Below are 13886 nucleotides of genomic sequence, written 5' to 3'. Positions count from 1 at the left end.
AAGGCATCCGTTGTGAAGAGCCATCGGAACCTCCTCTCTCGCTCCGTAGCACACCCCTTAAACCTTCCCTCTCCTTCAGTCCTGGCCTTGCACTGCTGCTGCTACCCCCCACCAACAATAATAAAGCACCAGCTGGAAGGGAGATTCAACCCCCATCACGTCCTCACCCCCCAAGCCCTGTCCTGGACTTGCAGGGGCACAGGGGCGAGCGCGATCCCCTTGCCTGAATGACGTATACAACTCCCCCCCCGCGAGGGGAGGAGACTCAAAGCAAGAGACAAGCCCCCCCTCCTTCCTGAAGCAAGGGGCGCTGCCAGCTAAGAACTTGCCGGCCGCCGCCGAAGCGAGCGCCTTCCAGCAGCGCGCTGACGCTCCCTCTCCACCTTGTTTCCGCGGCGGCCGGTGGCCTGTGAGAGCGCAACAGAGCGGTCCGTGCAGCGCCCGCGAGTAGGCACCGTACGCGCCGCCACGCACCGCAAACGGCGTGCCTTACCCCCGTCGCTCCTCAGGCCAGTGTCGATGCTGCAGCGGCGGCGCGCGCCGGCGGTCTCACCAGCGTGAGGCTCAGCACGGCCGCATATAAAAGCGCCCCCACGCCCAGAGCGGGCCGTCAGTCAGCGCTGTGACTCGGAGCCTGGAAGACATGTCAACCCGGTCGCGGTGGACCGTGCCAGCCGCCGCCTACGCTCCGCCGCCTGTGATCAGACCTGCCTCCGGCGTCGCCACACATTTCGCCGTGGTCATCGGCCAGCAGTGTTGTGCTTCGTCAATTTGTGCTCAGTCGTCGTCGGTGGTGCAGTGTTGAGGGCCCTTGAGGCAAAGTGTATCCGAGCCTGGGATGCCGCACTTGCGTCGTGCCGGTTGAATCGTCGACGCAAGCACACGTGGTGGTGCTGCCATGCGCCGGGGGCCTCGGCTGTTTGCCCATCGTTTTTCCGTGTTCTGCCTACTTTGAGGAAACGCGGACACTTCATCTTCGGCAGTGGCCCATGGATGCAGCCATGCGCTGGCGCAGGACTTGGCTGGCCACGGCAGGCCTCGCCTTCTGTCTCGGCATGACCGTCGGCCTTCTACTCCCTTTGCGGGAGCTGGCACGCGGCAGCAGCAAGGCGGAGGCCGGCTCGCAGCATGAGCGGTCGGGCAATGCGTCTTCCAGCGGCCCCCCTCCGCCGACGGGGAGCGCCGCTTCTTCGCTCAACGGATCGGACCTGTCGCTGCTGCCTCGCCGCTCCGAGAAGGGCACGGTGCGAGGAATTTTCTGGGCGGGACCCGCGGAACGACTGGTCGCCGGGGGCTCTCTGGCCAGCGAAGAGGACGTGTCTCGCTGGCGGGCCACGGCCAGGAGATCGACCATCAGAGCTGTGTACGAAGGATGCGGCCGAATGCAGAACAGGCTCATTGTGTTCGACACCGGAGTGCTGAGCTGCGCCCGCTACCGCCAGAATAACGATCAAATTCAGGGCGAACTGTTTTCGTTTTACCTCGCCCGGGAGTTGGGCATTCCCAATCTGCCCCCTGCGCTTCTCACCCGGGCCGCCGGCCGAAGTTGGGACCCGGTGCGGTCCAGTCTCGAGCTGGCCCAGTGGCGTTCCGACAGACCCGTGGTCTTGACTAAATTCGTGGACGAACTTGTTCCCACGTTTATTCCTGAAGAATTTCGATCTCCCACAACGCGTCGGTTGCATCCACCTGATGTGGTAAACAAGACGGAAATGGAGATACGCGACCTTGTCCAGTGGTCGGACCTAATTGTCTTCGACTACCTCACCGCGAACCTGGACCGTATTGTGAACAACATGTTCAATCTTCAATGGAACCCGGACATGATGAACGCGCCGGCGCACAATTTGGTCCGGCAGAAGACCACCGGCCTTTTAGTATTTCTGGACAATGAGTCCGGACTTGTGCATGGCTACCGGCTTCTAGACAAGTACGAGGTGTTCCACAGGTCTCTCCTAGACTCGCTGTGCGTGTTCAGGAGAAAAACAGCCGACGCTGTGGCCAGACTTAGCCGCGATCGGGACATAGGCCGAAGGCTGTACAGTGCGTTCAACACCAGTGATCCCGGCATGGATAACTACTTGCCTTTCCTACCTGAGCGAAGCGTCAAGATCCTCAACAAAAGATTGGTTCAAGTGAATTCCCAAATTCGGAGGTGCATGGATAAGTACGGCCATGTGCTTCGGTAGGCCGCTGGCCCTCATCGACTGTTGAGAACAGAGTGATACGTTATTGGAAGACTCGGAGGGGTGAGTTAGTGCCGCAAAACACGTTTGCTCTTGTGATACGTACGTAAGGCTTGAGTGAGTGTCGTTGCGCTGTGCGAGCGGTCGCCAAAGATACGTCTCGACCCAGGCAGCGCACGGATAGTCAGGGCGTTCTGGCTTCCTGGGTAGCTGTGCAAATATTGAGGCATGCCTCTTTTCTGGGAAGTCTAGAACTTCATATTTGCGTACCAGTGCCTGTACTAGCAGCGAGCCGAGACAGCCGGCAAGAATCACGTGTCTGCAGCTGTAAACCAAACTTGTCTATACGTATGTACTCCAGAGCATTGCGCCGTCGGACGCGCTCTGAGATTACATGGCAAAATGTTGGTACAGTCGGAAACTTGTTAGGTAATTTATGAAGTGTTTCTTTTTGTTCTGAGTGATATCAGCCGTATTTCATGGGAGGTTAGTGGCACGCGGTCCCTCAGGGCCAACTGGCTATTCTGTCAGTGTTTGCCTGATGCTCTGAAGCACCTGCATGGGCTATACCGCTCTGCATGCTGGGGTGATGCCGACAGGTCTCCACGAAACTATAATTTTGAATCGGGAAACTTGTTTTGCTTTTTGCATTCCGCTCTTTCCTGGAGTAACTCCAATGCTTTGTTACTGCGCGAAAAACAGACTGAAATAGTACTTCCTTGGCTTATGTAGGGTGGTCCTGCAAAGCGCAGGGATTTCACGAGCGAACGGTGCAGTCTAACCAGTATATTCGTGCCAACACCGACATCTCTAGGTTAGTGTAGTGGTTGGTGCGACGTTCTGTAAAACATCGTGTCTGAGTGCTTGCAACGACAGCGTGAAATTTTGTGTCCTCACATGAACGGGTTTATATGCCAATGTGCTGCGGGAATCATTTTCATGGTATCTCCAATATTAGATGTCACAAAGAGCGTTGCTAGACGCAGCGCTGCAGTATCACAATCGTTAACTGATATAGACATTCTTCTGGTGTCAAGTTTCACATGGACCTAAGATAGCGCATGACGTTTGAGCTTTCACCACGGGCTCCCATCTTGCTTTTCTGAAAAGTGAAAACAAAGTTCAAAACAACGCCGCGAAGCAACCAGGTGTTGTTCGATTCGATAAAGGCTCAACGCATAAAAGAGCGATCCGCCTTTGATCGCGGTATCCGTTTTTCCATCATCGCCGATTGATAAAACGAGGGCCAAGCAAAGTTACAGCCGCTTGCGCCAATAGCTCAATCAGCGAACATCTTTAAGCACCGTGTTACTCCGCGCGAACAGCTCGTGACGAGCAATGAGCAACTCGTCGGCACGCTTTGCCTTCAGAAAAGATGCTATCCACGTCGGGGCCGGCTGATCGCGGAGGTACCTCCCGCTTCTAGCACGTCTTTCCACGATCCCCGAAGAAACATGCACGCGAGGCGCAATGTAAGGCTAACGAGCGGCAGAAAGATGTAAAAGCGCAGACGCCGACGAGTCGTGAACGGATGCATATAACGCTCTTCCCTAAACGTGTACACCTTCCAATATATCCTTCAAACGCACTTCCATTGCCCCTGCGGTCCTGGTAGCTTGATGCTCGCCCCAGACGGGCACCAGCAGGAGAAACAAGAAGTCGACAAACGAACCATGCTCCTCAGAAACTCTTCTTGTCTTAAAGAGGCGGCTGAAAGAAGGGGGGCTCGCTAGGACCGCCCCTTAATGAGGATTTCATGGCGATCACTACCCTCTCTCACCTTCCCTTCCGCTGGCTTTACTACGTACGCGGCCGACACCCTTTGCACCGAACGGCCAAACAGGTCGCTCACGATGCTCACCTTTGGGCTTTGCTTCCCAGAGTGCGTGCTTGCCAACGGTCTCTCCTAGAGGGCGCTCGCTAAGGGCGCGTGTTGGTGTCGTGACCTGCGTCTTGTTATCAATTACCAGTGTTTGCCCTTCTCCTCCCATCTTCGTGCACTTCCCCTCGTCGGCTACCGTTGTGCCACGGTCGTCACGACGGGCCCGTAACAAGCGCGCGTAAGGGGCTGACTCTCGCTTCCTGGGGACGGGTGGCGCCGGCTCTCTTTGCGGATGAGACTTGAGGCTTCCTTCCTGGTCGGAACGATTGAACCCAGACGGTTGCAAAATATTTCCGACATATTAAATTTAAATCCATGGCGTCAGGCCGATGTTGATTCGCTCTGTCCCGATGTACGAAAGCATCGCATTTTGCGTGCTATATAAGCGAGTGTTCCCGACCATTGAGGAGAACGCGACTCTCCTTGACTCAGCAGAAAAGGGCGTGAAAAGTTTCGCCTCGCTAATCGTCTCAAATAATTACTTTCCCGTCATTTGTTCTGACTATACAAACAGATGTTATATTGATCCTATTAGTCTAATGTGTTTCCCGATATGTCCTTTAGCGCGTATTCTCAGCCTACGAAAAGCTACGAATGTTTCGATGACAAAGTTTTCATTGCGTTCATAAAATCTGCCAGGGCTTCAAAAGTGCCGAATATTTAGTTTTACGCTCCACTATAGTTTGAAGCCTTTTTTTCTAAATCTTACGCTGCGTAGTTTAGTGAATCTGTATGCAGACATCATACGGCTTGTTAATGTTGAGGGTCGTATTAGGGACCTTAAGGCTACTTATATAGTGTATTTCTTAAATTTTTGGACTTAATGGATGCTGAAACTCAATTTTGCTTGTACCCTCGACTTTGAAGGGCCAGCAAGTGAAGCACAGGTAAAATTTTAGGTTTATTTTTTTCGACTCACAGTGTGCACAGGTGTAGGTGACGCACAGGCAATATTTTAGGTTTATTTTTCTACATACTGTGTGCACAGGTGTGTTCACTCGTAGCGTTGTCTTTCTAGCATATCTCAGCGCACTAAAGAAGATATTTCGACAGCACTTTTTAGCGCGAGCATTAGCTTGCATATCTGCATTAAGGAATCGGTATTTAAAAAAAAAAATATTGTAGAATCATGCAGTGGTTTTGTCCACTGTTACTGCTCATTGTGAGCTTCATATGCGTAGTAGAGACAAGCTCAGAGAAAAGTAGGACAATATCTATTGCAACTGTGGAAACGGTCATCTGGCCATGAAACTAGTAAATTGTCGTGCTAATTAATATCCGTGCATTGGTTACGCTTAGGAAAAAAAAGAAGTCATTTTTATTTTTTATTGAACGCTGGGAAGTGTGTTAATGCGCAACTGAAGGCCTTGCTATCAAGAGTAATGCTGGATTGCACCTTGAACAAGTCATTTGGGTGCACTACAGACATTTATAGAAGCAGCGTACTGAGAAAAATGCTTACTGTGAGGGCAGTAAGTTAAAATTCGTGAGCAGCTCAGCATTGCCGAGGTGCGGGAGTAATTTTAATGCATTTGCCAGTTAGAAGCCAATTCGTATTCCAAAATCTGTCACGCTCGAAATGGAAAAGCCTTCGCTCATTGTAGCAGACAGCAACGCGACTCGGCCGAGCATTTTTTTAACGGGGCAAAATGTTGCTATAACGAAGCTAATTGTTTGAGTCCTAATTACCTTAGCTGAGGCAGCCACTAATCGTCGCCTCAAGTCTGAACGGGGAGAACGTGTCGTTAAGGGCGAAATACTTTATGTGGCTACACTTGGCTAGTTCTGGTTCATGGTGTTCTAGACACATCTTGCACGAATGCCACAAGAGAAGGAGAATGTTCCCTTGTTTCAGTGCAAGAGGCGCTAATATTAAAGGCTATAGTTCAGTGGCCTCCAGGCTGCTCTCTCTGGGCGCGTATTGTTCGCCAAATGCCTGCTTCCGTAGGTGAATATTTTCTTTGGTCAGATGTGTGCTCATTCGGTTTCTACGGCCGTTGAAGTGACGCTACTGGAAGGAATCTGTTTCCGAAGTTTGCAAAGAGTCTACAGCTTCCATATCCCAAGATTCATTTCTCCGGCAATGTGCGATCTCTGCTCTGTTCGTTCCAGCCCAGTTGCAACATGCTGCGGAGCGATTACCCTAGCACTTTTTACAAATGATTACTACATCGCGCATACTGAAAAATGATTGCAAATTGCTGAGCGCTAAAACCCGCATGGTTCATTGAGAGCTCTTTTTGCTGGCCCTCTAAACAAACAACGCAAAACAGTACCGTTCCCTTTGCGCTCGTAAGGCTGTTCAAAGCTCTCCGTCCCATTGCACGGCAAAACGAAAAAAAAAAAAAAGATATTCCGAAGCTGATGAATGAAACACCGCGTAAGACTGCGATGACTCGACACCCAACCGCACACTGAGAACCTGAAGGCTGTCGGTCCCGCTCACCGTGAGAGTTAGATAAGATATGTGAGCTGTGTACGCCGCCTTCTTATCTTCACAACACCCCTCGCCGCGTGAAACAACTCCTTCTTAACAGTGGGCGTTAGTTACACCGCTGTAGCTTTAACTCGTTCCGTGGGCGTCGCGAGGGTGACGCCAGGAATTCGTACGTTGGGAAGGAAGCCCGTCAGAGAGAGGGCAGTCCGCTAACAATCTCGCACTCTTTGCAAGGCGCGCAAGGACTATCATCTTCCTCGGCGTGAGGTCGTAAAGTGAGCGTAGGCGAAAGGCTGCGCTCGTAAAGAACCGCGAAAGACTGCGATCGTCATCTTTACAGCTGGAAAGGGAAATAGGGCCCATAGAACCCATCTCTGTATTACTCACGCGAAGCGGCCGCAGTTAGCGTCATTAATTGCTCACGACTTTAAGTGCCGGCACTCTTAACGAGGTGTCGGACGAGCATTTGATGCTTTTGGCGTTGACACGTCATTTTGAACTCGGCTTAACTGTTCATAAGGACAAGTCATGTTCCGAACAGCAACCGGAGGACCAAGCCGGGCTATAGAAGAGCCTAAGATTGAGGTTGTAGCCCGAACAAAAAAAAAAAAAAAAAAAAAAAAAAAAATAAAATAAAATAAAAAATAAGAAAGCACTTTACTCGCTTTGACAACGTTGAAGCATCTGTCACCGTGAATCTTTCAAGTGGTAACTAAGCTTTTCTGCCTGCCTTTGTAAAGCCACCGAGTCTTTTTGCTCAGTCCGATGCTTGCACAGCTTTTTATAAGACTCCTCACTTCCTCACTTGGCAGATCGCTAAAGGATTTGTTTTTTTTTGGTCAAGCCTTATATGTGTCGTTGTAAAATTTCGTTATATATTCCGCCCTACCTTTGGTTTCTTGCGACTCGATGAGGCATAATAATTTTCAATGTTCTAAACATAGTGACGTCACTGAACATTACATAGCAGTGCTGTTAACGTTTGCCCTACGGGCTAGCTATGTAGATTTATGCGCCGAATCCAGCCTAACCACAACTACTGTAACCCTCACCATAGACATTTGAAGCTTCTTTCTGCTTACAGTGTGCGCACCACACTTTCTCGCTTCTCTGCAACTCGAGCGACACCCGTGGCGGTGCCAGGCACTTTCACAGCCGCGGCTCTGAAAAGAACAATAAATAATAATAATAATAATAATAATAATAATAATAATAATAATAATAATAATAATAATAATAATAATAGAGCCCGTTTACTCCCGAAAACCGCGAAGAATCCGCTGTACTTTTGTTCCCTCTTACACGCGAATGTGTGTGTTCCACTCACAGAAATTGAGACGTTTGTGTATCGACAAAATTAATGGCGGAGCCAGAAAGGACGACTGCAGCGCCACCAAGCGGCCGCCGTCCATCGCTCCTCACGCGCGCACGCTTTCTCAAAGAAGGCAGCGCCATCTCCACTCTGTTTTTTTTTTTTTTTCTTCCCGCAGCCACCGGCTCGTTTTCGAATATGCGTTCGCTTTTTGTATCTTCTGTTGTCGATGCCCGTGTGAGTTTTCTTTCTCTGTTGCTCTTTGTATTCACTCTTGTTCGTTATTCGTTTTCCCGCACTTCTTCCTCCGCATACCCCGCCGGCCTAGCCAGCCAGATAGGCAAGCGCACTCACACACAAGGCAACCGTCATGACCTCGCGGCGGCGGCAGGCTCATTTTGTACGTTTCTTCGGACAGCCCCATTTCATTTGTTCAAACGCTCTCTGCGCGCACCCGGCAAGCCTCGAAGATGCCACAGGCGCCTGCGGAGGTTTCGAGTGCTAATCGTTCCGGTGTCGTCTCGGGCACCCCTGCCTGCCCGCCGTCTCTTCTCCGCTCTTTCATTTATTATTCCTTTGTTGCGGTCATTCTTTTTCCTCGGTCCTTCCTTCTTCGCCGCTCCTTGCTCGCGTCAGTGCGTTGTGTTCCCCTTATGTTAAAAACCGCAAGGTCCGTTTGTTTGCCACATTCTGGGTGGCTGGAAATGCGTACGCTGCCCAGTCTCCGTTATCACTTTTCTTTTGATATTTGCTGGGCCGCTTAGCTTAAATAGTAGTGGTGGTAAAATGTTCGGTTAATATGACGTGATGCCTTCTCAGATATTCCTGTTTCTGCAGACTGAGAGTTTTATCACGTCTGTGAATTTGCCGTCACCACCCTTTCCTAGAAGAGCAGAAGCACGGTCGGGTCAGCAGTGGTGCTTGCGCGGATTTCATTAATATTTGGCTGAACGACGCCATCATGGCGCCCAAGTGCTGGGCCTTTATTGATGCTATCAAATCCTCGGGAACCTGACGAGCAGAAAATCTCAACAAATGTCTCTTTTGTCAAAACTGAATGCCATATTAATATCGGTAACGAGCAATCTTTTTTATGTCTTTGGTAGTCGAAAGGAATTTGGGTTGAACATTTCAAGTTTTTGCTCACCTGGTTGCTCCGGAGCGGGGTTTGCTTGTTTTCTAATTATTTTCGTGTAGTATGTCGTCATTATAAAGGCGAATATCAAGCCGAACATTACCGAAGGCATATTCTGCTGGGAAATTATCGGCAATTCGATTCCAGCGCAGATTACACGAGGACCAAGACAATTTGAATAAGCTGGAAACTTATCGATAGATTTTCTGGCTACATGACAGCGGTTCTAGCAAAAGCCGCTCAAAACAAAAACGAAAAAGTGTGGTCTGTCTCTGACACTTCTACATTTTGGTCAGACTCTAAACAATAATCTGTCAGCTGTGAATTCTCACTGTGCATTCAGTGCGCTTTTAATTCGTTGCGTTGCAAGCATTCAGAGGTTAAAGTAGATGCTCTATTGATTATCGATGCTATAGCCTTCGCCCTTAATGCGATTCACTTCGATAAGAGTACCATTCTATTACGAAGCAGTGATTCTTTCTTGTAGGAAGAAATGGGCGAAATAGGGCTGACATTACTGCTCTCCGTTATACAAACAATAAGTAGTTTGTGTAGCTGGAAGCTCAGTGCAGTTCACGTAAATTTTTTACAAAAGCAGAAAAAAAGCACCCGCCGAGTATGCGAAACACATTTCTCGCCATTTGTGCTGGGTCATGTTTAGTGCAAATGAACGGAAAAAGTAATTCACTATATTTTTTCTAGAAGGGCCCCACAAAATTCTTTTACATTACCGTTGCTGTTCTCCGTGTGCTTTTCTCTGTTTATTCATCAGGGTTATTGCTAACTCTGAAAAGTCAACGACTACATTGCATGTTAAAAAAAAAAAAAAACTGTGGAGACCTGTCGCGCGTTGTCCGCGGAGGATTGCGTGCTCTGGGCTTTCGCCGCAGCGGCGTCGATTGAAAACAAAAGAACAACAACAACAAAAAAAGAACCTATACGTATTTTTTCGCAACTGCGAGAGGATAGTGCTGTCACCACGTGAAGAAAAATGTGCTAGTCCCTGTATATATTTCACCTTCGCGTGGTGATCAGTCTGCTAGGATGCATTGTTCCTTTCTTGTACTTGTTTGTGTACGTGTGTTTACCTACAGATGTTGCTTAGTGAGGTGTACACGCGAAATTCTCTTGCTGCGTCGAGAGACGGACGTGTGTCTTCCTGAGAGTGTGCCTGTTCCGAGTGTAATTTATACCAACAATTGTTGTAAAAATGAACAAGCTGTTCTTTTCGTTTTTTTTTAATTGCGTCTTTCTAAATTATATGTAAATATTTGATAAACAAAATAAAAGCAGCCTTTTTTTACAAGACAAAGCTGAGCACGATGTTGTTCTATTTTTCTGCGCTATGCGAACGTTGTCATACTTTGTCAACTTCCTGATGGGACATTGTCGTTGAAGAGCACGTTTGCCTTCTAAGCAAGTCAGTAAAGAATTCGGTTCGTCCTTTCCTGTGCTTGCTATACCTGAACCGTTATAAAGAAGTTTCGCAATGCAGAGAAGACACTACCATCACAACCGAGTCTGGAGACTTTTGTCCTCGGACCCAATTAAAGCTTTCGTCCAGGACTTCTATGAAGGTCCCAAATATTTTTCACCGACAAGCAGATGTTCGCGGTTGCCAGGATTCCTTCAACAGGCAACTACGTCTAACCTGCCAGTTCTGTCTTGTGGATATCACCGAAGAGTTTTGTATAGGCTGGGCTTGATGGTAGTGAACCCACGCTGTATCTTCTTCTATAGGTTGGACTTAATGGTCGTAAACTACCGTCATAAGCTCCACACTATAGCCGGTGGTGCACACTATCCGTCATCCAGTGCTTTGTATCTTACGGTTTTGAGAAATAATTACGCGGTGGCCGTGCTCCTTAATGCTCGATGATTTCACCTCGATGCCCGAGTATCATGAGCTTTCTAAAGACCTGCGATTCGGCCGAACAATTATTTCCGACGCAATCAATGCGTAAAACCCGTTCGTAATTATTAAGCGATAATTTTAAAGGGCATTTCCGCAGAAAAAGGAAAAAGAGTTACGAGTACAGGAAGTCTGTTTCCTTAAACTGCCTCTTCTTCAGAGCCTGTGAGATGACGACGGAGGGCGCAACCGGGTGATTTATCACAAAAGCGGTCGCCCTGACAGTCGCCGTAATAACTTCCTTCTCGTTACAAGGACGATATCGCGGAAATGACTTGGCCGCCATTTTCCATGGCCGTGTGCGGCTGCGGGTTTGCAATTAATATTTTGCAAATACCTTTTTAATGATTAATAGCAGCCGGTCCGTAAAACAGAGCAGAACACCGCAACTCCGCAGTACCATTTATCTTCATGATTTCATTCCGTGATCCTTTTATACTTCGCCTTGACATAATCGGTTCGCAATTTACTTTCTTCTTACTTGTTCGCGCGTTGCATTCAAAGATATTTGCTTGTTTGACTGCCTCGACACTCTAGGGTATAAGCTGGACTTTTTTTTTTTTTCTTACGTCGCATCGAATATTCAAGCATGGTATAAGACGTGTTCGATGAGGCGAAAAAGTATAATGAATATTTCCGTCGTTTGTTCTCCAACAGTGCGTAAACATTTTCACGACTGTATAGGTTAACCGAGCCGCCGCTCTGTCTACCGATGCCAGCGCCGCCTGGCGGCAAATGGTGCCTCCAGTCACGACGTGCGCGCGGTAAAAAGGACAAAAACGGTTAACTATTATAAGTGGGGAGGCGTACCTCGAAACTCAAATAGCCACTGAAGTAGTTGGTCTCGGAGCTGAATGAAGCATCAGCAGTGGACGGTGATAAATATTAGAGAACAATTTCATAGGTTAAAAACGGAAAGGTTTGGGGCTTGACTGTGGTTATGTTGTTATAGACGGGCGGAATTATTGATTTCAACATTTCGTGTAAGAGATAATTTGTGCAGCAATATGTTAACTGATATTCCGTGCCTCCTAAGCGCGTGACACGTAAGGTTTCACCCACTATAGCAATACTGCAAATGGAAAGATGGAGGTAGCTATGCGCAGTACGTTAGCGTCTATCAGCATGTACTAATGCTGCTGTCAACCTCACTATAATCTTCCATTTACAGGGTTTTCAGTGAAGCAATACTTATTACTTTCAGACGCCATGTCGTGTTCGCGGTGCCTGATGCACGTTTTATCTTGCATATCGCTGCTTCAGATTACAGTGAATCCCAAGGGCCCATCAGATAGGATTTTTGTCTTTCCACATGGGATGCATTTGTCAGTTCATGATTAGGAAGCAGTTTCTAAAGCCAGCTGGGATCAGTACTCTCGACTTCATAATGTGACTGTCACAATCCATGTGTTGTCCAATATGCCATCGACACAGCTTGCGTTTATTTATTCTAATACTCTTACGTTTTTTTTTTTTTTGTGTGTGTGATGTTGTAATCACTTCTGCAGCCTATGAGTGTCGTGTCGGAAGTCATAGAGCACCGACAGTGCTCTATTCACGATTTCGTGAACCCTATAGAACTCAAGTTTCTATCACATCACCGTGACGTAATTCACAATCAATGTTCAAATACGTATCCTGTTACTAGCGCTACCTGATTCCGTACCTTTGCTATTTATGAATGCATGTAGACAAGTATATACACTGACATAGGTATGGAGAGAAGAAGAAAGTTAGATTAAAAGAACGGCTGGATCTGCGACTTAAAAAATTCTTTCTATATGTTTATGGTAGCACGAATAGCACGAACGCTTGAAGAGCGTGCCTTGATTAAATTTTGCAGGAATAAATATTGTTTGTAGCTGGAGGAGATATACAAAGTGAAAAAACAAACTAAGAAAACGCCACTACGGTGGTGCAATGGTTAGGGCGCTCGACTACTGCGCCCAACGACGCGCAGTCGAATCCCGGCCTCGGCGGCCTCTTTTCGATTGAGGCGAAAAGCAAGGTGCCCGTGTGCTGTGCGATGGCAGTGCACATTAAAGATTCCCAGGTGGTCGACATTTCCGCAGCCCTCCACTACGGCGTCTCTCATAGCCGGAGTTCGTTTTGGGACGTTAAAGCCCCGTAAGTCGAACCAAACTAAAAAAAGGGAAGCTATTTCTTGTGAAGCACGTTTGCGGAAAAGAAAATCTGAGAAGAACATCCCTGAGAAAATTGATATTTGCATGAATAAATGATGCATGGCGCACGATGATTGTTAGTCACAAAGATAATGCTAAAAGCACAAATAAAGCTTTATCACCGCTGGAAATAGTTCTAAATGTTAGCTACGTTGAATTAAGCTCTCTTTACGGCTCCGCTTGCACAGCAGCATTCAAAGCATACGCTTTTTGTTATTGGCTGGAAACACTGAATCTGCGAGGCAGGCTTGCAATATTAATGCGATTTGGCCAGAAGTGAGTAAACACTAAGATAATATGTAGAAAATTTAACAAAAATAATATAGAAGACCGAATACGTGTCACTGAATTTCTTCGAAGGGAATCAACAAACATGCATTTTAATATCTGTGTTTTACACTGTACCGGCTTGACACGAGATGAGAGAAGAAATAAGGAGAGAGAGAGTGAGAAGCAAAGAATATCTCACCTCCTGATGAAAATGATGTATTGGAGAAGCATTCGGAGTAAGATCCTTTGCAATATAGTTGGTCGGTTAATTAAAACGGAATTGATCGATACCCGCCTTATTTATAGGAACTGGAGTCTCCCTGACTGCGTGCTCATTTGCCTGGATTCAATGTTTGCCTTCATAGCTCACATAAAAAAAAAAAAAAAAGAAAAGCCAGACGAATAACAAGTTGTGGTTTTATAAATTTCCCTTTCCTTGATATCGTCGAATTCATTAATCACTCCCGTTACGGAAATCAAGGCAAGAACGCCGACGCAAGCGGTGGAATAAACGGAGTTCTAATGAGTGAACTGTACAAGAAAAGAACGCGATTCCGGAGTATAGGCTT

The 13886-nt window shown here is 47.7% G+C and overlaps 1 protein-coding gene across 1 annotated transcript; it reads left to right on the top strand.

The window, feature by feature from the left end:
- Positions 1-436: 436 nt before the first annotated feature.
- Positions 437-10241, top strand: fj (four-jointed box kinase). Its single transcript, XM_084584748.1, has one exon. It carries the CDS (start codon positions 990-992, stop codon positions 2187-2189), a length of 1200 nt encoding a protein of 399 aa, XP_084440874.1. The 5' UTR covers positions 437-989; the 3' UTR covers positions 2190-10241.
- The last annotated feature ends 3645 nt before the right edge of the window (positions 10242-13886 follow it).

The sequence above is a fragment of the Amblyomma maculatum genome, chromosome 11 (assembly GCF_055883805.1).
Source record: "Amblyomma maculatum isolate TAMU_Amacu chromosome 11, ASM5588380v1, whole genome shotgun sequence".
Classification (NCBI taxonomy): domain Eukaryota; kingdom Metazoa; phylum Arthropoda; class Arachnida; order Ixodida; family Ixodidae; genus Amblyomma; species Amblyomma maculatum.
This window is presented reverse-complemented; position numbering and strand designations above follow the sequence as displayed.